Genomic DNA, 22,089 nt, shown 5'->3' with positions numbered 1-22,089 from the left:
AACAATAGACTACATTTTTTTTTTCTTAAATGTTTCATTGTTTACTTTAATTCCCATACATGTATTAATTCCTATTATAAAGTTACTAAAAGCCAATGAAATGCAATTATAAAAAATGGCATTTTGTATACTTTATAAATAACACATTTTTCTCTAATGTTTTATTTATAAATGCTTTATGAAAAATTGTTCTTCAAATTTTTATTTGAGAGAAAAAACGTCATTCACTCGTTTTTATTGTATAATAAAAGAACAATTAATTATATGTAGTTCTATTGGTTTATAAATCACAAAATGAAAGCTTACGAGTTTATATTTTAACTTGTTAACAAAAATCAATCATAAAAATTCAATCTTATTTTGTTAACTGTACAATACATCATGTAAAATACATTCGTACATATTGTATAATATTCCGTTAGAAACTGTATTTTTTACCATAAACAAAAAAACGTTTGGTAACAATCTAACGAAAAGTAGATTTTATTGATTACCGTTATTATTGTTTTATATTTACAATTGTTTTATTCGATTAAACATTCAAACTAATACAATCGGTAAGCCTTGCGTTATTATGAAAATCTGAAAATGCTGTGCAATATCATAAGTTGTAAGCAGTGTTATTAAGACCAATGTGGTTTGTTGTATAAGATAATTTTTTAAAAATCATGACAATTAATTATTTTATCCAAACAGTTGTTCGATATAAAATAATTGGATCTAAATTATAAAATTTGACGGCTGATTTTTTTTTGTTTTAATTTGATATTACACACTACACATTTTGAATATTTTGGCCCCGTATGTTATTGACGCAATAGTTACTAAACGGAAAAACAATTGTATTACTTATAGCCAATTAAAAACATATTTTATTGAGTGATGATTTTTCAAACATTCAGTTGAATTCGTCTTTTTTGAGCAATTATTATATTGAGTAATTCTAAAAGCAGCATGATTGAGGAAAATTTCCCTTTTATCATTTTTAAAAAATTAACTTAGCTAAGGAATAAACCTTATGGAGTGTCTTTTTGAAAGTTTTGTATATATTTCATCACTGCTATTATGTTTAAATAATTACATTAGATTTGACAACTCATCAAAATTTAAACAATTTGATAACAATAGCAGTGATGTTAAAATGATAAAAAAACTAATTATTTCAATAATCCTTAACTAAATGACTTCTCTTTTTTTTTGTATCTATCTGATGTAAATATTATTTTCATAATTAAAATGAATATCAATTGATTATACATATTTACATTCATGTAATTTTAACTAAAATCAATTATGTTCTTTACTCCTTGGTACATAAAATAACACATCAAGTGCAACTTATACAAGCTCAATCGTGCTATTTTTTCAAGACTCAAGGCGTTAATAAAATACTTTTACTTATACAATCTTCCTAATCAAGTGATGCTTTTATACGTCTTCGATGATGATTACGGGCAAGAGCATGGACTATCGTTACGAGGAAATAGCATACCATAAGGCATACAAATTTGTCAAATAACCATGATATTGTTGTAGTACTTCCCTAAAATAATAATTTTTATTTATAATAATAATTTTATATTTTTTTTCATTCAAAAATATTTATAAATTTATTACTGACCACATTCTTATTGTGAAGTTTGTTCTTTTGTTCAATGAGATATTTTTTCAATGGTCCTTGGAATTGTCCTCCAATATAAGGAATACCAGCTAAAAATCCAATAGCTTTATCTAAAAGTTCTTCATTAAAAGCAATAATAACTGCCAACTGTTGTATATGCATTTTTATTATTGCTTTGCCGATAAGTGTTGCACCAAAAAATGTCCAAAACGGAATACGATAGTGACCACATGTGAGACCAGCAAGATCAAATAGTGGATTTGGTATCTAGAACACGGCATCATCAGGGGAAAATTCTAATATCAAAACATTAAAATCAACTTACAGATGCACAAGCTAAAATGCCAAGGAATCCAGCTTTTTGTACAAAATGTTTCATAGCTAATTTAAGTCTCATCACAAGTGGAACATTTTCCCCAGTTTCAAGAGCTTCTAATGCTTCCAACTCTTTCAAGTCTTCCTGATCATATTCATGACTTTTATCAGTCTGTCGACTATTCCTAGCTGCCCTAGCCATGAAATATGGTGGCAATTCTCCAAGAGCTGTACCTGCACCCCAAAGCATTGCTTCCACACGTACTTTCCTCATTATATTTAGAATACTTGCTGTCCATGTTGGGTCAACCGTAACTGGACAAATGATTGAATCTGGATATGGTGGCTCGGGAAAATTTAAACCACCACATTCATATGCAGCTATTGTTACAGCTGCAATATGTGGACCTAAATAAAGAACAAAGGTATGCAGACCGGTACCCAAACCTACACTCGATAGCACTCCAAGTCCAACCCAATAAAACCACCATAAAACAACACTTTCCCAACTTTTTAATATCTGAAAAAGAAATAATTAATCTTAATGATATCAATTAAAGTTATTAAGTATTTATTAGCGATGATTATAATAAAAATAAAGAAATATTTTCATCTATCAAAGATTTATGAATCGATTGAATATATACAAATAATAATGACGATTAAATAGTTAAATTAATAAAACTCACTTCTTGATGAGGACCAGATGTAAATCTTAAAACAATAAATAATCCAATTAACAGAACAATACTCCACACTATTTTTTTATATCTAAATATTCGTTGAATAAGGTCAGTAATATTGATAAATAGTTCACGTAAGAAATAATTCACAGTTATAATTGGATGATGCCATAAGGTTAAACTATCTGGATCGATGGAATCATTTTCTTTGTTAGGTTTAGATCGACTACTACTTCTTATGGAAGATTCTTCAACTATCAATCGTTGAGTACCATTTGAATTACTTGAATCTTTAACTCGTCGTGATGCTGCTTGTTTTGACTCCATTGTACTTTCCAATCTAGCTATCTGAAGAATATAAATAACACTTGAAATATTTATCAATCATAAACAAATCAATTAAAGATTAATTTTAAAGTGAAAAATGATAAAATATAAATTTTAACTTCATCAACATCTATATCTATCACTAAATGATTCTCCAGTACACTGGATAAAGTAGACTTATTCGAAGTTTTTGCTAAGTGATCAACACAATAATGCATATTGGAAAAAATATTTAATATTCACTATTAATTAATGAAATAAGCACTAGATATCACATGAATATCATCGTTGGCATCATTATCATGACGTGTATATGGCGAGATTACACTATATTACTTGAGTCAAGGGTCAAACATGTTTACTCCCCTCTTATTCATTATGCTATTAGAAGTTCAGACTATCATGATAATATATCTATGTAAATAAAAACACTATGGTCTGTCGATCAATTCACATCAATTAGAATAGTCTTATTTAGTTATTACTCGTGTTTGTATTTAACTTGAAAATTATCTACAAAAACAATATACTTTATTTTCATAAATATAAACGTTTGTTTTATTTAAAAATTTACTCCAAAGATAGTTTAGTTTTAAACAATCTCATATTTAGCTTGAGTTTGCATTTTTGAATAGAAATATCAGTGCTTTTTCATTCCAATGTTATTTTAATTACAGTAATTACTCTATCTTTACCATTGAATTATAACAATTGTTTAATTCAAAGTAAATAAACATAGCTAATAATTACTTCTGTATTATTTTCGTTTATTTTTGAACATTTTGAACTAGAAAATATTGAGATGATGATTACAAACAGTTCAATTATCTCGATTTTTTGTTATTTTATTAAAAATATGCCAACAAGCTGATTTATAATTAAAACAAAAGAAAAACGATTGTGAGTGATAAAATACAAATAGTCTAGACAAAGATAAATACAGAGATATGTAATTATTTTTATCATAGATCTGATAATTTTACTCAAAAGGAGTTTCAATGAAACACATAACATAATAGGAGAAGAGGCCAAGTGATACACTACTTGTTAATATACTATTTATACTTGGAAATCAGGTTAAAAGATAGATTGAAAAAAAGAAAAAATATAATAGCACAGTTGATATTTAATACTAACAAACTTTTACAAAAGGATATATTATTTACTGATTAAATTCAAATCAATTTCAAAAGTTGCTTATTTATAATTACAAGTGAAATTTACATGAATTTATTTCATTAATAAAAAAAAATATTTGTAGAATTGTTTTCAATCAAATATTTGAAAGTACTAGATAATCCATTTAAGTTATAACGTATTGTTTGATTTCAAACTCCAAAAATTCTTCTATTAAATAAATTTATAATGAAATTATTGAATTCAATTTAAATAGTTATATTTATTAATTAATAAGTAATTCATTCTAATTTAACTGCTTTTTAAATAGTTTCTTTGTAATTTGTAAAAATATATATTTTGATTATTGTTTTAATTTATTTCTAACAAATCATGATTTATCTGTGAAATTAAATTATGTATTCAAACAAAGCAAAAAATAAATAAATAAATAAATCGCATGATACTTTAATAACTGAGAATCACTGATACACGAACCTCGTTATCCATTCATGTATCAGTCAACCTAGCAGCATAATGTAGGTTATTAAATTATAACCAGATCCATGTACCAACACACATCAATATTATAAACTAAATAAAAATTGTTTAATTTAGTCAATAAACTTTGAATTGACAATTATTATTTATTGAAAAAGAAGTTCTTAATATAGAAATAAAATTTTTAAACTTATATATGGATTTATGCTATACAAAGAACTTGGATAAATTTAGCAAGATGGAAAATTCAAGTTCATTAACCGATCAAAGGAGATAGCTCAAATGAACGAGATTTCTTTACATTAAAATACCGTTAGTTTTTGCAAAGTAGGATTTTTTTTAATAAACTGATTATCTATAAAAAAAATATTCAACCTGATTTTACTACGACTTTCAAGTAAATAAATGTATAAAAGTCATGAATATCTATTTGAATTTCTATCAAAATAAAAAATATTCCAGTACTTGAATTTCAATCGTATTTACTTGAAAAATCAATGACCTGGAATATTTTTTAGTTTAAAAATTCATAGTTTGATTGCATGTTTGTGCATGAAAAAAAATAATTAAATTTTCAACAACCACAATGAGAATGATGTTGTGCTAATCTCCACGTCATATAAGATTTGAACACTTTCACCTGTATGCCACGTGAAGTTAAGAATTATGATGATGATAAAATGGGGGGAGAAATCGTGTATTCATCATTTTTTAGCTATAGGATGAATTGTTCTAGTTTATACAGCCAATCTTGGATAACTTTGATAGCAGAAAATCTATAAAGTATTTTTCCTTCAGCATTGATAATAGTTAAAATATTTTATTCATTTCAAATGTTAAGTACTAAACAAAATTAATTACTCCTACCATATATCTTGGCATCGTACTTGAATGTGTGTCCAAGTATAAGCGGTACGGTTCATCTTATGAACCTAGATTGTCCTAAAAATGTTTTAGGCCAAGTTCAAACCTAAGTTTAATTCATAAACCAGCTAAAAAAAGCTATCCAATGTATCAAAGTTACCCAGATAATCTGTACTCAGAAGTCATGACAACTATTAGTATTAATGAGTTACAATGTTCAATAATCAGAAGCAATTAAAAAATATTTATTATTTATTTGTCTGTTAAAGCAGGTAATGAACCGTTAATAAGGTGATAACTGAAAACATATAACCTCAAAAATGAGTGGGCAATACATGATACAGCGGAGTATGTACATGCATTTAAGACATTTAATTGTACCATGTTAGCTTTATTTCCGGAAATGGGCAACCCTCGTTCCTTTAGTAAACTCTTAAGTTGTTCTCGTGTCATGTATCCAAGTTCACGAGAAGTTAATTCATTTTCCAATGTACCCACATGAGTCTTGTTATTTACTCTTCTTTTCACCATTATGATAGTTTATATGAATTATCAATCACAATTGTACTGTTTTTGAATGAATATATTATAGTTTTATGATTAATTTTTTTTTATTGTTGTTTGCAATCAAAATCAACGTTTATTTTTTATTTTTTGATTGTGTATATTGGTTTGTAACTTTCTTGTTTCTATAAAAAATGTTACTTTCTATTAATATCTTAATGATGTGTTATTATATTAATTAATAAAAAAATAAAAATCGTTATTCTTTAATTGCAATTATTCCATACACGTCCAATTAAAGTGATTTATTTTTCATGAAATCAAGAAGGCCTTCAGCAGTTAGAATTAATTGTTAATTGCAGTGTAAAAAAATATGGTGAAGTATAGAAAACGGTGGACGTGTATGGGTTGATGTGTGTAAGAATAAAATTTAAATAAAAAGTATATGTAAGGAACAAATAATACAGATAAGACAAGCTAGTTATCAGGAAAAACATAAATATGATTTTTGAAAAATAATGAATGATGAATAATGTAATTTGTTTGAAATATCTTACAGGTATTACGTACATCAAATTTGAAATGTGATTGATGACGTAAAACTATAAAATAATTATATCATTAAGTCAAAAAAAAACTATTGCTAATTAAGTATGATTATAGGTTATTGAAAAACAAATTTTGTATTATTTAAAATTTCTTACTTTTTTGATCACGATAATCAGTCTATGGATTAATAAAGTTAACTATTGAGCTCATGTCAACTGCATGATAATAAGTCCGAACGAAAAATCACCACGTCAGTTTAGTATGTCTCAATTTAATTAATTTGAGGGATTTTACTGACGTTGATAATTTAAATGTAGTTGTACACTAACGTGAGCCATATGGCTTAACTTTTGACACTGTAGAAATATTTATTCAACTCACAACCATGAAAAAAATATATTTATATAGTTGTTCAACTGATGGTGTTGAGGAAAACAATACCCAGTAAATGGGAAATTATGAAAATGTTTTAGTTTTCAACTTGATCACTTGCGGCAGCACTATTGCTGATGAGTAGAAAATTATTTTTTATTATTGGACATTGTTATGCAAAAAAAAAATAAACATATACAAATTTACTCATGTAATATCCTACAAAATTTTATTCAAACATTTATATTATGAATTAATTACATTTATTGTTTATAATAATTTTTGCATGTGCATAAAAGGTTAGTTTTCAAGTACTAACATGGCGGATGTCGTCTACAGCGATAACATTAATGAAAATAAGCACTGAATATAATATTGTCAATTAATTTTCCAAAAGGAATCGTTGTATTTTTAGCTATTTTGAAAAACATGTGTCCCAGAGAAACGTTGTTTGTTTACACCGGTTTCAAATAAATATCAAATAAAAATACCTTTGGTGTTAATCACATACGGATTGAAGTTAATCCTTGATTGTGAACAAAAAAAAAGTTTGTTATTCGTCGTTAATTATTTTTCGATTAAGTTACAGAGAATAAAGTAAATTAATGGAATAGAAATATTTCTTTCCAAAATTCAATCTAAAACAACTCCAATAATATGTTGTGATGTTAGGTATACCAAATAAGATATTTTGTACTCTAAAAAAATGTTCAATTGCGAAACGTAATTTTTGCGTGTGGTCTAAAAATTCCAAGTGAATAGTAAAAGCAAGTAATAATATTAAATGCGTTAGTAAAGGTCTCATAACAACAATAATAATAATAATTACACCAGGATGTATAGTATGTTAATAATATTTATGCAGCTGTGTATTATGTACTCTATGTAAGAATGTTAGTTTTTTTTAATGATAAGCAATGATATGGTTTCAATAAGTACAATTGCATAGTGATGATTCATAATTACTTAAGTAGCACTTGAAATATTTTATATTAATATATTTTACCTTCCCTAATTTTCATTTTGAATTGAATTATTTTTCTAAATACAATATTCAAAGTGAAAGAAACATTTCTCTGCTTTTCTGTGAAAATAAACGTGATATTATGAGTATAAGTTAAAATAAACAATTGCCAGTTAACAGTTATGGAAATGGAAAAGTCTGTGATAGAAGGATATTTGCTTTGTCCTCCTCAAGGCATACTTGGTCATCTTAAGGTATATATTTTTATTTACTATTCAAAAAACTTAATTTTTTTGGTAGAATAACTTAATTTTTTATTACTCACAGAGAACATGGCAAAAGAAATACTGCCAATTGTTTAAATCAAGCAAATATGGTGTAAAAAGATTAGAAATTTGGGATAATAAGGATGATATTATTAGCCAACAAACTTCACCAAAAATTATCACATTAGAAGAGTGTATTAAAATAAGTCCATATAATCAACCTAAAGTATTTACAGTAAGTGTCATCAAACTTATATATTTTTATTGTTATTCTATAATGAAGTTTATTAATAAATATTTTTTTTTTTAAATCAAGATTTTTACAAAAGCAAACACCTGTTATTTTGGCTGTCTTACTGAAGCTGAAACTCATGAATGGATAAGTATTCTTCAGCAAGTTGCTTTTAATGATGATTCTTCGAATCAAATAATTGAAGAAGAAAATGAATTATACTGTACTACTGGTGATGATATTTTTTCTGTTCAACTTGTTGAAACTGCCGCATCGAAACGATGCCGATTACATGCAAAAAATTATATTTTGATTATTTCTGACATTCATATGAAACTCATGGATGGTGATACAGTTTTGTTTACTTGGCCATTTAGATATATTAGAAAATATGGATACAGAGATGGAACGTTTACATTTGAAGCAGGCCGTAATTGTGAATCTGGTGAAGGATTATTTAAACTAGAGCACAACAATCAACAAGAAATATTTAAATGTATCTCATCCAAAATGAAATCAATGAAAAAACTCTTAAAAAAGCATGAAGACTGTGGACAAAGATCTGTTACAGGTGGGCTAGAACTTAGTACTATGCAATACCATGATGTTTTATCAATGGAAGCTGGCTCAAGATCACCACTTTCAGTTACTCAAAATTTACATTTACCAAATTTTATCGATGATTTGACCAATTCAATACCAAATTCCTCAAAACCTTCTATTTTATCTACAAATTCATCAGCATTCAGTATGGAATCTGTATCACTTATTCACCCTCCACCACCAATAATTAAACCAAGACCAGTTAAACCACCAAGAAAACACTTTTTAAATGAGACAAGCAGAAAAATGTTTGATTTAGAACAATCAGAAGCTATGAGTGATGAGAAAAGATATGAAATAGTTAATTATGGTTCATCTCCAGAATTGAGTTATAAAAATAATATAAGTGACAGTGAAAAACATCCTTATGATTTGATAGAAATACGTAGTGATGCATGGAAAACTTATGGAATTGATACAGTACATGATGATGAGAACTATAGGATAGATGGTAGTAATAGTAATTCAAAAAAATATAGGGAAAAAAATAAAATTGAAAACAGTGCTAATGGTTATTTTGAAAGTACTGTTGATGAGATTATTCATAGTTACAGTGATAGTGATACAAATGATGATGTTAATGATAGCAATCATCATCTCCTTAAAGGAAATCAAGATAAAATTCATACTAATCACATCGATAATGACAAAGATGATCAAAATAACAATAAAAACGAAGATGATGAAGAACGAAATAATGGAAACATTTGTGGAAATTTTAAATCATTTTGTCATATTGAAAGTACATCTCCTACATCAATTGTTTATAATAATTTGTTTACATCAAATGAATCTACTACTAATTATGACCAGCTTGAACATATTGGGCCGTCACATAAAGTTAGTATTTGTAATAATCCTGGATATAAAGTACCAAATGTAATTCCCAGTAGTGGCGCCGAAAGTATTTCTTCAACGAGCAATCCAGCAATGACTCTCGCAAAAGAATCTTATACTGCTTGGAATGATTATGATTTTGTAGAAAATGGTCTTGCTACTGAAGTCAATGATGCTCCAATTTATGGAGTTATTAGGAAGAAAAATACTACCTCAGAACCAAAATACGAAGTGTTTAATAATACTGAATACGCAATTGTATCAAAACCGAAACGAGTATAAAGAAGAATATTTTTATTATTGACGATACTATTATAGTATGTTGCAGTTATTAAATTTATAGTATCAATAATATATATATGTATATGTATATATATATATTAACCCAAATAGTAGATCATGAATCAAGAGTGAATATTTTAAAATACTTATCGGTAAGCTTCCAAGATTATTTTTACTTTTTATAAGACCGTTAGATTAAAATGCATAAAATTTATTTTTAATTAATGGATTTAATTGAAGTTTTACAGATATGATAATAAAGAAATAAAGTACTAATTTAATTGACAATACCGGTGATCAAAGAAACCAATGTGCCACAAAAAGTTCATCAACTTTAAAAATATATTTTTGCTCAAAGTGCCTTAATTTCATTTTGTATATTATCTATAGACTAGATGTGTAAAAGATTAAATTTATATTTGTACACCAGTTGAATTGTGAAGAGTATTATGCGAAAAAATTGTCATATTTTTTAAAATTATTTATTTTTATAGGAATTTTATTTCAATTTACAATTAATTGTTTACAGTTTTTAACATAATATAAGAATCAATATATACAAATTGTAAATTTTTCGTTTTTAATATACTCTTATTTTTACTCCAAAAATTTTTATAAAATAAATTAACTATTCATATTGAGAAACAAAGAAGTTTTTATTTTAATAATAAATATTAATAGCACGAGAATGTCGATAACGCTTAATTGGTAGTCGATTTTTTGGCGTAGTTGAAGGAGAAATGTTACTATTTATAATTGTGTTAATTTGTGATACATACGGTGTGATACTTTGAACTGGTCCGAATTGTGTACACGAAAATTTCGTAAATCCTACTAGGTTACCATTTCTATCCATCACAGGTGAGCCACGCTGAATATGATAATCCTTAAACAAATTAATACTCATTAATTAAGTAAATAGTTCATTGATTTTTAACGAATTACTTACTCTAGTTTCAATTTGTCGTCCTTCAGCATGCATGAATGATCCTTTGGCTTCAACACAAATTTCATCTGATTGAAGTCCTGGACAATTTTTAAAATCAGTAACTGACAGAATACCATTGGAAAATTGATTGTAGGTTTTAAAGTTTGGACATTCGCTGTTTGGTAAACCAGATGCTATGATGACTGCATTTTGAGCTACGTTTTGAGAGGATAAATTGGCAACTTTCATTGACAAACTTGGCTCCAGAGCAGGAGAGATCTGTATACATAAATTTAATATAAACAAATAAATCACAGAAAATGAAGCAAATCGTCATATACTTACTTTTAAAAGTGCTACATCATTATTAATGAATTCAATCACTTCTGCTTCTGGATGGAATTTATTACATCTGGGTTGATCTCCACTTTCCACAGTTCCAGCTCCGAGAAATATTTTTTTATTTTTCTCATCAGCCAAGCAATTTCGGTCCATCAAAACATACTCTGGGTTTATGAATACAGCAGTGCAACCTTGGCCAGAGCTTCTAGGATAATGAGCCATATATGTAGATAACTGTTGAACTGGAGATTTATCTTTCTGAGAATAAAAGCTACAAACTTCACGTTGTTCATCAGCTGCTTGGTATATTGGTGCTTCAGCTCCTTTTATTTGAGTATTAAATTGTGAAATAACATGGTCAAATAGTTTTCCAGGATTTTCGAATTGTTCGTGTAAGTTTGGAACATTTTGAAATCTTCTTCTGTATTGAGCCCAAGCTTTACCTCCCATAACATCTACAGCCGGTTCATTATTTTTTATTCCTGATTAACATAAACGAAAAATTCAGTAATTATTAATAATAATTTTATAAAATCATTTTTATAATGTATTAACACTTACTTGCTGCTAATAGCGGTGCAACTAAAACTGCTACAAAAATGAGGTAAAAATGGGGAGCCATGATAAAGTAAAATAGACACTGTTGAGAGTCAATATTATTATTAATAAAAAAAAAGTTATTGTTTGTCAACTATTTATACCATTTAAAGAAATATATATATATACTTGTTCTTAATTGCGTATAATAATGATTCCATTGATAGAAAACACTGAAAAACTCATTATTATTTCATGGATCATAAAAATAATTGATAGAAACATTATTGATGTCAATATTTGTTATTTTTTTTTTGAAATAAAAAATATTCTTTTAAACATCAATTACTAAGTGATCTATTTTATAATATGATTATAATTGCTTTTTTTACAGGTATTTAATGAATTTATAATTAGTATGATATGTGATGCAAACAAAGAGTTATTTAATTATGATAAAATAATATTCGTAATGCATGATATTAATTTCTTAAAATAGAACAGATTTTTAAATTGTTGAATATTTATAAAAGGATTACATTCATTTAAATTTGTCGATAATCAATGATAACTGCCTTATTGTTTTTACTAATAATTGATAATTTAATTAAATGATGTTAAATACTTGTTCAGATTGACGTGGGAGGGCGGCTGTTGATGTTTCTGTTTGTTGAACAAAATAAGTTCTGTGTTATTAGTGAAAGAAAACAATGATCAGTATGATGTTAAAAAACAGTGTATATCTGTGAAATAATGAAGCCAAGAAGAAATTAAATAACAATCATTGATAAATGTTGGAGCATTAAAACCAATCGAAAACGAATATTCAATTGATATTGTTTTAATTTGAAATCATATATTTTTAAAATAATGACGTTTTTTACGTTTTTGTAAATTTATCTTGTATCTTTAAATTGCAGAAAATTATAAAAAAAGAAAAAACAGGAAAGCCATTAAATTTTTCGTTTATGGAAATCCTGACATTGAATTCATGGCAGACCAGTATCAAACTGTCATTTACGCTGACTAACAAAGGATATTAACATTTCCTATATCTATTATTAACTGAATAAATAAAACGAGCAGCCTAAAATTCAGTCATATAAAAAACTGACGTGATTTCGAAAATTCTGGATAATGAAAACAACTGTTACAGCTCCCAGCAAGTGTTAATCTTATTTTAGAATTCACATTTGACCTCTTTTTCAATTGAAACCGAACAACTTTGATGTGTTTAGTGTTTAAAATTCGTTGTTCACGATGTCTAACAAGTAAGTTGAAGATATTATGTATTCATTAATCATAAAAAATTTCATTTACATATTTATATTAACATAATAATATATATTACGTTTAATAAATTTAATTACTTTTAAAAACTTCTTAATTAGAGCTATTTTTATTTTTAAAAGGACCACTTAATTTATTCAGGTACATAGTATTTAACTTTGAACTTTCATTTTAGTTACAGTGACAAAACTCAAGACAAGAGTAGTGAAAAGGAAAAAGAAAACTCTGTCTCCTCAATGGAATGGGAGTCACCTTCATCAAGTCAAGCTATTCCGAAAAACAATCGTAGAGAAACGTAATTTAAAAACATTCAGTTTCATTATAGTAATACCGTCAGTAATTAAACATAATTAATTAATTCACTATATCCATTCGTTTTCAGTGAATGGTCACCCAACTTTCTAACAGCAGCTTCTCCACCCAAGTTTGTATCTCTAGATGAGATTATAAATGCTGCGAATGGAATAAAAAATATGGCATTGGCCCATGAAATCGCTCTAGACAATAACTTCAAGCTTGAAAAGTTAGATGATGATGATGAGAGCAACAGTATTCAAAAGAAAGTTAAGAAAATAGTTCATGAAGCATTTTGGAATCTTCTTAAAGAGCAGTTAGAAGAAAATCCTCCGAATTTCAGCCAAAGTTTGGTGCTTTTACGAGAAATCAAAGAAGTAAATGAGTTTTTTTTTCTTAATAATACATTTCATTGTTTACTATATATTGTTTATTACTATTTCAGAGTTTAGAGGAATTAGTACTCCCGCATCATACACAAATTCGTGATAATCTACGAGAAGTGCTAGACATCGATTTAATTAGCCAACAGGCAGAGAAAGGAGTTCTAGATTTTCATCGATACTCTACTTATGTATTAAATATAATGAGTAAAGTATGTGCACCGGTGCGAGACGAAAGAATACGTCAGCTATCAGAATGTACTGATGTTCTTGAAACTTTCAAAGGAATCATGGAAACTTTACAATTAATGAAATTGGATTTAGCTAATTTTACAATTAAAATGATGCGACCAAATATAGTAGCATCAAGCATAGAATACGAGAAAAAAAAATTTGCTGAATTTTTAAAAGTACAAGCTGATGGTTTACAATATACCAGACAATGGTTATTAAAATATTTGAACGAAAAAAAAATATCTGATGCGTCAAACGCAGATGGAATCAAGCAAGTGACTCATTATCTCTTAGCAGAGGCTTACCTTGATTTATTAAATTGGAATGCAAGTCCAGAAGCAGAAGTAATTGTTTTATTATTTTGGAGTAATGAATCATAAAAATTTTTTTTTTTTACTAAAATTATAATTTTTAATTTTTTAGACCCTGATGCTAGATCAAGGAAGACTTATAGAATTAAGAAACAAAGTCAATCGATTAACAATCATAGGATCAATCATTTTAATTTGTAACAGTACAATTGGAATGACAGCCCAAGCAGCAGAGAAATTGAAAAAAAATATTAAAAAACATCTTGATGTTATTTTAGATTCTGTACACTCGAATAAGTTAATATTATTTTTTTTGTTATCAAGCCTTGATATATTAAATAAATATTTTATTTGTTTATATTTATCTTACAGAGATTTAACAGAAACAATGCCGAATATTGTTGTTCAAGTAAAACAGGATGTTAACTCAATCCTAACTGAAATGAATGGTAAAGAATTGGATAAAGAGGTTGAGAGTATTCTGGACAGACAAATACAGGAATTAATTAACGAAGATCATCGGATTCGATCACTCGTCAGTGAGTAATTTATCTGTATTGGAAAATTAAATTTTTTGTAAATTCGGAAAAAAACGATATAATTATATTTATTTATGTAGATCTGAGAATTCGACAATTTCTCGAAAAAACAATTTTATCAAAGAATGCAGCGCCATTGCAAGTTCCCCTGGGTCTGTCATCGCTTCAAGAAGAATTAATAGCTATTGCTGCACAATTTTGCATTATCGTTGCACACAATCGAAGTGTTTTTTCAGAATATTATCATGATATCTTAGCAACGGAGATTGCTAGACAAAAATCATTATCAGGTTCAGTAAAAAATGAGAATAATGGTACTGTAGATGCCTAACACATTTATTATTATAGAATATAAAAAATTAATCAATCTTATTTTTACATTAAAAAATATATATTTGTTAATTAACATACACATAATTTTTTGCTTACTTTATAAAAGATGAATTATAAAAATTCTGTGTATACATGATAATCAATTATTATACAATTTAAATTTTGTAATACTTGTTTAGTTTATTATGAATAACATTTATTCTATATCACGTTGAGATAGTTGAAGACTTAGTATTTTTATTTGATTTTTTTGCATATTCATCAAATTGATCAATATGTTGTTTCTTTAAAAAAGTTTTGAAACCTAAAAATAAGTGTTCAACACCGGTATTTTTTAAAAAAATTATCTCTAAAGTTTTAATTAATTGATCGAAATCTCCTTTCTTTTTATAAGCATCAATCATTTGTGCAAAAATTTTGAAATTTTCTTTTGATAATGATTTTTTGACTGCTTTCAAATAAGTTTCTCCTATTTTCTTTTTGTCTTGATTACTGTCATTAATAGAACTTTTCGTTGGCTCATCATTAGCAGAAGAGCTACTTATATTAACATTAGTAGAATCTGAAATATTGTCAACAAAATCATTTAAATCTTCAGGACTATATTTTATATTAATTGGTTGAATTTTTAATTTTCGTTTTTTTAATGCAGGTTCATCAGAACTTTGCTTAGTTACTTGATGTGATCTAGTTTCAATTGTTTTACTCCAATTTCCTTGCACTTTGGTAGTCACAAAATTTATTGTTGATTTACTAGAACCTGCAACATTAGCAGATTGACTTGAATTTATTTTATCAGGATCACTAGATGTATTATTTGATTGTTTATAGGAGTTTATGTCAAAATTCTCTTGGAAATCGGATTCTGTTTTTAATTTTTTCAAAGATTGAGTCTCTAAAACTCTTACGTCTCCTTTAAATCCTTGATCAGATTCACCATAATTAATGGAAGGCAATCGTTGATCAGTAGGTACGGCCAAATGTGGAAAATTAACAGCGATATTTTTGAAAAAATCACGAAGTTCTTTTGTAACATTTCCAAAATTGGAAAAATTTTTTATATAGGGTCGAAGCCATGCAGATAATTGACTTTTAAATGCAGCATTGTTAAAGCGGCAATCACATAAAATTATAGCTCCATAATCATTTACATGTCGGATGATGCGACCAATAGCTTGATTCACAGCACGAGATGCCTCCAATTGATACCATTGATTTCCCGCAAGAGCAGTTTTATCTTTTAGTCGTATTTCATCAAGATATTTTTGCTTCAACATTACTCTAGGATCCATCATCGGTGGATAAGGCAATCCAATTATCAGTACAGCTCGACCATTAGCATTAGCAAAATCTAAGCCTTCGCTGACTTTTCCACGACAAACTGCCAAAAAAATAGCACCTCGAGATTGTGGATCTCGTATTTTTTCATAAAATTCATTAATTACATTGTTAAAGCCATCTTTGGTCTGGGGCTCAACAAAGATAGTCTTTTTTTGAGCGATTGTTGACCATAGTCCTGAATTTTGCCAATCATCTCGACACTTTTTCATAATTGGATAGGAAGGAAAGAAAACGAGAAGACCATCGGGAATCATACAGCTGAAATTATAAACCGTTCGACCTAAGCTTGCGATATATTTTGGATCACTTCGAGTATTATATGAACAGTTGAGTTGATGACCATCGGGACCTTGATTTAAAATACCAACACAAATCTGTGAGCTTTTGACAATATGTGGATTTTCTAGCTGTACATCAATAGGAATTCCAAGCTCAGATATAAATGGCTTCAATGGTGACAGCGTTCCACTTGTTAAAATAATTGAATGCACTCCAAGATCAATTAATTGACGCATTCCGAAACCAGGACTGAAGCACCAATAATTGATTATTTTTCCATCAGACTTTTTGGTAACTTTTTTTGTATTCCATCCATCAGATCTACTATTTTTCGACGTATTTTCTAAACTAATATAAACTTTATAACAATCTTTTACTTCATTGTAAAGTTTGACAGTATTAGATTTTGTGCTAAATACAGTTCGCAAAAAATCACTGAACTTCTGTAAAGCTCGACCCGTACGTGCAAAGGGTGATGTAGATGATGTCGAAAGCCATAAAACGATTTTATCTAGTTTATCAGCAACTAACACCTCTTTTCCTCGTGTCAACTATCATTAAAATAAAAAAAGACAATACATTACAAATCATTCGTATTAAAATAAAATGAATTACATTACCTCTGCTTTCTGTAATAACTCAAATATATAATTCCCAGGAAATGTATCTCCTTCGGGTTTACTTAAAGTAATTTCATCAATTGCTTTTTCCAATGATAAAAACATACTTTTTAATATACATAAATCTTCTGCAGTAAAATCTTTTTGAGCTTCTCCGTTGAATCCGTCTTCAAAATTAAAATCGCCATCTTCACCTTTTGTAGATTCGTCAGCGATACGCTTCATTACTGCTGTTATTTCGTCAATGCACAGTGCAATATCAGTGCTGCTGAGATCAAGAGAAGCTGCATCTTCACATGTTTTTTCAACATTATGAGCTTCGTCGAGTAAAATAACATGATTTTGTAAATCTATTCCTTGAGATCTTCTTGTTTTTGGATCTAAGAGATAATTGTAAGGCATAAAAGTGATATCTGCACTTTGTTTTAATTCTTTAGCCATAAAATAAGGACAACATTTCATTTTATTTCCAGCCTTCACAAGGTCTTCAATATCACAAATTTTATCTTTAAATACAGGATCATCTTTTCTTGAATAAATAAGTAAACAAATTAATTTAAAAATTAAATGAGCATAATTTAAATATTGATGAGAAAAAAATAAATAGATGAAAAATATACCTTAGTTCAACATTATTGTGATACAAACAAGTCCTTGATCGCACTTTAAGTTGACAAAGGTGTATTTTATCAGCAGAATTTTGCTCTTTAGATACTTCTGGATGAATACAAAGTTGATCTCTAGATCCAATGACTGCCACTTTAAGATGTTTGTATGCAGTCCGTTTTAATTCTTGCATTACTTGTGACAACTGTGAATGGGTTCGAGATGCATAAATAATTTTAGGCATTGCCCAATTGAATAAAGCACTATTTGCTCCAGCATCTGAAGGAGTACCGGCTGCATTTGCCAAGTCATTTTTTAATCTTTCAAAAAATTTTCCTCCAAATTCTGATGATTCTATTGCTCCTGAAAGAGCTTGTGCTTGTACCTGAGCTTTTCTTGTCATCAACCAACTTAAGGATGAACATAAAAGACAAAGAGTTTTTCCAGTTCCTATTACATTAAATTTATTATAACCTCAAAAATCTCAAAACTTATAAAAAAAATTAAATAATAAACAATGTCATTGAAAGTTAATAAAATATAAATAATTATTGATTACCTGTTGGTGATTCAAGTACTCCATGCTTCCTATTTTGTAAACATTCAAGTACTTTAGACATAAATACCTTTTGCACCTCATAAGGTTCAAAAGGAAAATTGACCATAACTCCATTTATATTTATGTCAGGCATTGTTAATAAAGGTAATTAATTAATCAATCAATCATCTCTTATTAAATTTAAACATTAATTTCTCAATCCATACGATATAAATATAAATGATTAGCAAAATAATTAAACAAAAGTCTGAATAACAATTGTTCAGAAGTTTTGGCGCCAAAATAAAGTCAACAATTGCTCAACAGCGCCACCAGATAATTCAAATAGAGAAGAAAAGCTACTCAATTTCCAAAAATTGTCAACTCCTAGAAAAATGATTTAACATAACTGAATTTAAATTATAACTAATATATTTTAATCTTCTGTATTCATTCAATAAATATTTTTTTAATCTTGATAATTTACATAAGTTGGCATTATTCCATAGTGTTACCAACTCGATAAAAATGTACTGTTACTACTTGGGAGGCCACAATACATAGAAAAAAATCTAGCCGTACACTGTTTTCTTTCAATGTACATGCACGTATAAAAAAAAATACAAATCTGTCATAAAATAATTCTCCAGTACATGAACGTTTTTTATCTTATACATTAAATTTGATACATTATTGAGGTTATCATTTGCTCATTATCATTAACAGAATGATTACATTTTGAACCCAAAGTTTTATAAAAATTTGCAAAATTTAATATCATTTATAGTGAAATACCTCAGTAGAAAGCATCGAAAGTTTTTAACGATTACTCAATAAAATAAATTAAACAATTCATAATGCGGTTAATAATTGGTGATAATGTTGATTATGTTGCCGAATGGTCTGCAAAATATGTGATGAAAAGAATCCACGATTTTCAGCCAAATGAAGATAAATATTTCGTCCTTGGCCTGCCTACAGGTAAAAAGTTATCTTATATATAATGAATGATTATGATGAAATATTTTAAATATGTATATTTTTTATAGGCGGTACACCGTTGGGAATGTACAAAAAGCTGATAGAATATTATAAAGCTGGAAAAATATCATTTAAATATGTCAAGACTTTTAACATGGACGAATATGTTGATTTGCCCCGAGATCATCCAGAATCTTATCATTATTACATGTACAATAACTTTTTTAAACACATCGATATTGACCCAAAAAATGTTCACATTCTTGATGGCAATGCAACTGACTTAGTATATGAATGTGATGAATTTGAAAGAAAAATAAAAGAAGCCGGAGGTGTTGAATTGTTCATTGGAGGTAAAATATTCTAATGATTTATTATACATTAGTCATAATTATATTTCATAATTATTACATTTAAGGAATTGGACCAGATGGCCATATTGCATTTAACGAACCTGGTTCGTCTTTATGTTCTCGAACAAGAGTAAAAACTCTTGCTCAAGATACTCTAGAAGCTAATGCTCGATTTTTTGGAAATGACATCAATAAAGTTCCAAAACAAGCTTTAACTGTTGGCGTGGGAACTGTAATGGATGCTAAGGAAGTTATGATTTTAATTACTGGATCTCATAAAGCATTTGCACTCTATAAAGCTGTGGAAGAAGGGATTAATCACATGTGGACTGTTTCTGCATTTCAACAACATCCTCGAACATTATTCATTTGTGATGAGGATGCCACTCTAGAATTGCGTGTGAAAACTGTCAAATATTTTAAGGTATAAAATTAAAATATAACAAACTTTCTAAGTTAATTAATTAATTATTTTTCCCATCGATTGATATCAGTTGTTATTTACTAATAGATAATTCTTTTTGACGATAGGCATTGAGCGAAGTACATCGGAAACTCATTGAAGAAGATAGTTCCTTTCCTCGTCAACTCGTCAAATAATATTTCAAATATTAATTATACATATATCACGGAGGAGATGAATTTTGATGCAATTGTCACGTTGTAAAGTTTATATAAAATAATTTTAACTGCCATTTGTATACAATATACAAAATAATGCGAGAGTATAACAAATATATTTTCGTACTATTAAATATACAGCGTATTAGTGTTATTATTAACACATTACTATTACCTTAAATTGAGAAGATCTTATTTTATTATTAATTGGTATTGGTATTATTTTATATTGAACACTTTTTAAAAATGGATTCAATGATTAAAAAACAAGAACGAAAAAATATTATCAAAAACTAATCTAAAAGTGAGAACCAAAAATAAATAAGAAGAGAAAAAGCTTTCTTTAATCACTCAAACTCAGTCTGTACACTCTTATCATTACATGGAGGTCTGTGATGTAGAGAGCCGTATTTGTTAGCCATATTTACAACTTCACGAAGAACACTATTTTCCGTTTTGAGCTTTGAATAATTTTCTTTAAACTTAAGTTCGTTTTCTTCGTCTAAAGAAGCAGCTACCCTCATTACTGTTGCCATTTCATGAATTTTTTCTGCTTGACTTGTAATTATCTAGAAAAAAAAATCAATTGAAAATAAGTGAACAACTAAAAGTGATTTAAAAGCTGCAGTGAAGACTTACATTAGCATGCTTAGCATTATGAAGCGAAGAAAAATCAGTTTTACTACTTTTAATGAGCGTAGCAGTTTGTTGACGATATTTAGACATTATTAACTCTAAAGCACTTTGATGCTCTTCAAGAGCATTTCTCAATTCTTTGTTTTCAGCTTGAAGTTCTCGTAAGTACTTAGTCTCTTGTTGAATACCAGCAATTAGTTGCTCTCGAGGTTTTTGTTTTGCTTCAGCATTCAAAACTTCTACTTCTTCCTGGTATTGCTTCATATTATCAATTTGGCTACAGACCGATTGAATTTCAGTGATTAGGTTATCTGCTGTATTTTCATGATCAGATATTCGACCAACAAGCTTTTTAGCATCACAAATTATTTGTTGAAATGTTAAAGACATCTTAACACTTTTATCATTTACACTTTGTCATTTATTATTTAATTATTATTTTAATACTATAATTCAATGATTTAGATGAATATTGTAGTTTAGATGATTGGCTTTATTATTTTAGATCGATATTCATCCGTTCATTAACTAAATGTCATTTTGTGAGTATTTGTTATTAACTATTTAAAATAATTTGCTCTTATTTAAGTAGTAATCACATTGTACTTTATATGTACTGACATATGCTATAACGGAATACGTATGTGTATAGGAAGTAGGAAGAATAAACACACATATATGGTCTCGAAATCACAGATGGCATTCTATGTGCATTCTAGCGTGTTGTATTAATTTATTTTGGAGTAAAATAAAACAATGTAAAAAATTGGAGTAAAACTTGACCTATTGGAGTAAATATCACAATGAAAATATTATACTTATCTTTCTTTTATATTTAAAATTTATAATAAATCATAAAATTTATCGTCTTTATATTAAAAATGTAT

The 22,089-nt window shown here is 27.8% G+C and overlaps 7 protein-coding genes across 13 annotated transcripts; 3 read left to right on the top strand and 4 right to left on the bottom strand.

Annotated features, from left to right (window-relative positions):
- Window positions 1–467: 467 nt before the first annotated feature.
- Tango5 (Transport and Golgi organization 5) lies at window positions 468–6,892 on the bottom strand. Of its 5 annotated transcripts, XM_035081318.1 has the most exons (6): window positions 6,636–6,892; window positions 5,809–6,116; window positions 2,626–2,967; window positions 1,947–2,456; window positions 1,622–1,888; window positions 468–1,543 (listed from the first exon to the last, which is right to left on the bottom strand). In XM_035081318.1, the coding sequence occupies exons 2-6, from the start codon at window positions 5,956–5,958 to the stop codon at window positions 1,412–1,414; spliced, it is 1,401 nt and encodes a 466-aa protein (XP_034937209.1). In that variant the 5' UTR covers window positions 5,959–6,116; window positions 6,636–6,892; the 3' UTR covers window positions 468–1,411. The 5 variants fall into 5 exon arrangements, with proteins under 5 accessions (XP_034937209.1, XP_034937212.1, XP_034937214.1 ...); XM_035081321.1 differs by lacking the exon at window positions 5,809–6,116 and having other exon boundaries at window positions 6,636–6,880; XM_035081323.1 differs by lacking the exons at window positions 5,809–6,116; window positions 6,636–6,892 and adding an exon at window positions 3,190–3,476.
- Window positions 6,893–7,156: 264 nt separating this feature from the next.
- On the top strand, window positions 7,157–10,535 carry Dok (docking protein homolog). The gene is made up of 4 exons (XM_035081346.1): window positions 7,157–8,070; window positions 8,144–8,317; window positions 8,399–10,188; window positions 10,277–10,535. The coding sequence occupies exons 1-3, from the start codon at window positions 7,999–8,001 to the stop codon at window positions 10,034–10,036; spliced, it is 1,884 nt and encodes a 627-aa protein (XP_034937237.1). The 5' UTR covers window positions 7,157–7,998; the 3' UTR covers window positions 10,037–10,188; window positions 10,277–10,535.
- An 18-nt stretch (window positions 10,536–10,553) lies between these two features.
- On the bottom strand, window positions 10,554–12,140 carry LOC118065826 (uncharacterized). 2 transcript variants are annotated; one of them, XM_035081348.1, is made up of 5 exons: window positions 12,033–12,140; window positions 11,868–11,946; window positions 11,310–11,788; window positions 10,986–11,243; window positions 10,554–10,922 (listed from the first exon to the last, which is right to left on the bottom strand). In XM_035081348.1, the coding sequence occupies exons 2-5, from the start codon at window positions 11,926–11,928 to the stop codon at window positions 10,698–10,700; spliced, it is 1,023 nt and encodes a 340-aa protein (XP_034937239.1). In that variant the 5' UTR covers window positions 11,929–11,946; window positions 12,033–12,140; the 3' UTR covers window positions 10,554–10,697. The 2 variants fall into 2 exon arrangements, with proteins under 2 accessions (XP_034937239.1, XP_034937240.1); XM_035081349.1 differs by lacking the exon at window positions 12,033–12,140 and having other exon boundaries at window positions 11,868–11,954.
- A 376-nt stretch (window positions 12,141–12,516) lies between these two features.
- LOC118065847 (T-complex protein 11-like protein 1) lies at window positions 12,517–15,303 on the top strand. Of its 2 annotated transcripts, XM_035081385.1 has the most exons (8): window positions 12,517–12,636; window positions 12,879–13,114; window positions 13,309–13,428; window positions 13,516–13,804; window positions 13,873–14,388; window positions 14,468–14,652; window positions 14,728–14,894; window positions 14,975–15,303. In XM_035081385.1, exons 2-8 carry the CDS (start codon window positions 13,104–13,106, stop codon window positions 15,223–15,225), a joined length of 1,539 nt encoding a protein of 512 aa, XP_034937276.1. In that variant the 5' UTR covers window positions 12,517–12,636; window positions 12,879–13,103; the 3' UTR covers window positions 15,226–15,303. The 2 variants fall into 2 exon arrangements, with proteins under 2 accessions (XP_034937276.1, XP_034937275.1); XM_035081384.1 differs by lacking the exon at window positions 12,517–12,636 and having other exon boundaries at window positions 12,863–13,114.
- Window positions 15,304–15,408: 105 nt separating this feature from the next.
- On the bottom strand, window positions 15,409–18,891 carry Rtel1 (Regulator of telomere elongation helicase 1). The gene is made up of 4 exons (XM_035081386.1): window positions 18,633–18,891; window positions 18,088–18,523; window positions 17,468–17,996; window positions 15,409–17,398 (listed from the first exon to the last, which is right to left on the bottom strand). The coding sequence occupies exons 1-4, from the start codon at window positions 18,763–18,765 to the stop codon at window positions 15,434–15,436; spliced, it is 3,063 nt and encodes a 1,020-aa protein (XP_034937277.1). The 5' UTR covers window positions 18,766–18,891; the 3' UTR covers window positions 15,409–15,433.
- A 263-nt stretch (window positions 18,892–19,154) lies between these two features.
- On the top strand, window positions 19,155–20,700 carry Oscillin (glucosamine-6-phosphate isomerase Oscillin). Its single transcript, XM_035081335.1, has 4 exons — window positions 19,155–19,592; window positions 19,661–19,945; window positions 20,011–20,369; window positions 20,477–20,700. The coding sequence occupies exons 1-4, from the start codon at window positions 19,469–19,471 to the stop codon at window positions 20,543–20,545; spliced, it is 837 nt and encodes a 278-aa protein (XP_034937226.1). The 5' UTR covers window positions 19,155–19,468; the 3' UTR covers window positions 20,546–20,700.
- Window positions 20,701–20,888: 188 nt separating this feature from the next.
- Window positions 20,889–21,854, bottom strand: LOC118065816 (Fibroblast growth factor receptor 1 oncogene partner 2). Its single transcript, XM_035081336.1, has 2 exons — window positions 21,206–21,854; window positions 20,889–21,135 (listed from the first exon to the last, which is right to left on the bottom strand). Exons 1-2 carry the CDS (start codon window positions 21,590–21,592, stop codon window positions 20,914–20,916), a joined length of 609 nt encoding a protein of 202 aa, XP_034937227.1. The 5' UTR covers window positions 21,593–21,854; the 3' UTR covers window positions 20,889–20,913.
- Between the last annotated feature and the right edge of the window lie 235 nt (window positions 21,855–22,089).

The sequence above is a fragment of the Chelonus insularis genome, unplaced genomic scaffold (assembly GCF_013357705.1).
Source record: "Chelonus insularis isolate UGA/USDA-ARS -01 unplaced genomic scaffold, ASM1335770v1 contig_323_pilon, whole genome shotgun sequence".
Taxonomy (NCBI): Eukaryota; Metazoa; Arthropoda; class Insecta; order Hymenoptera; family Braconidae; genus Chelonus; species Chelonus insularis.
Note: the sequence above shows the minus strand (reverse complement) of the source record. Positions and strands in the feature narration are given on the sequence as shown.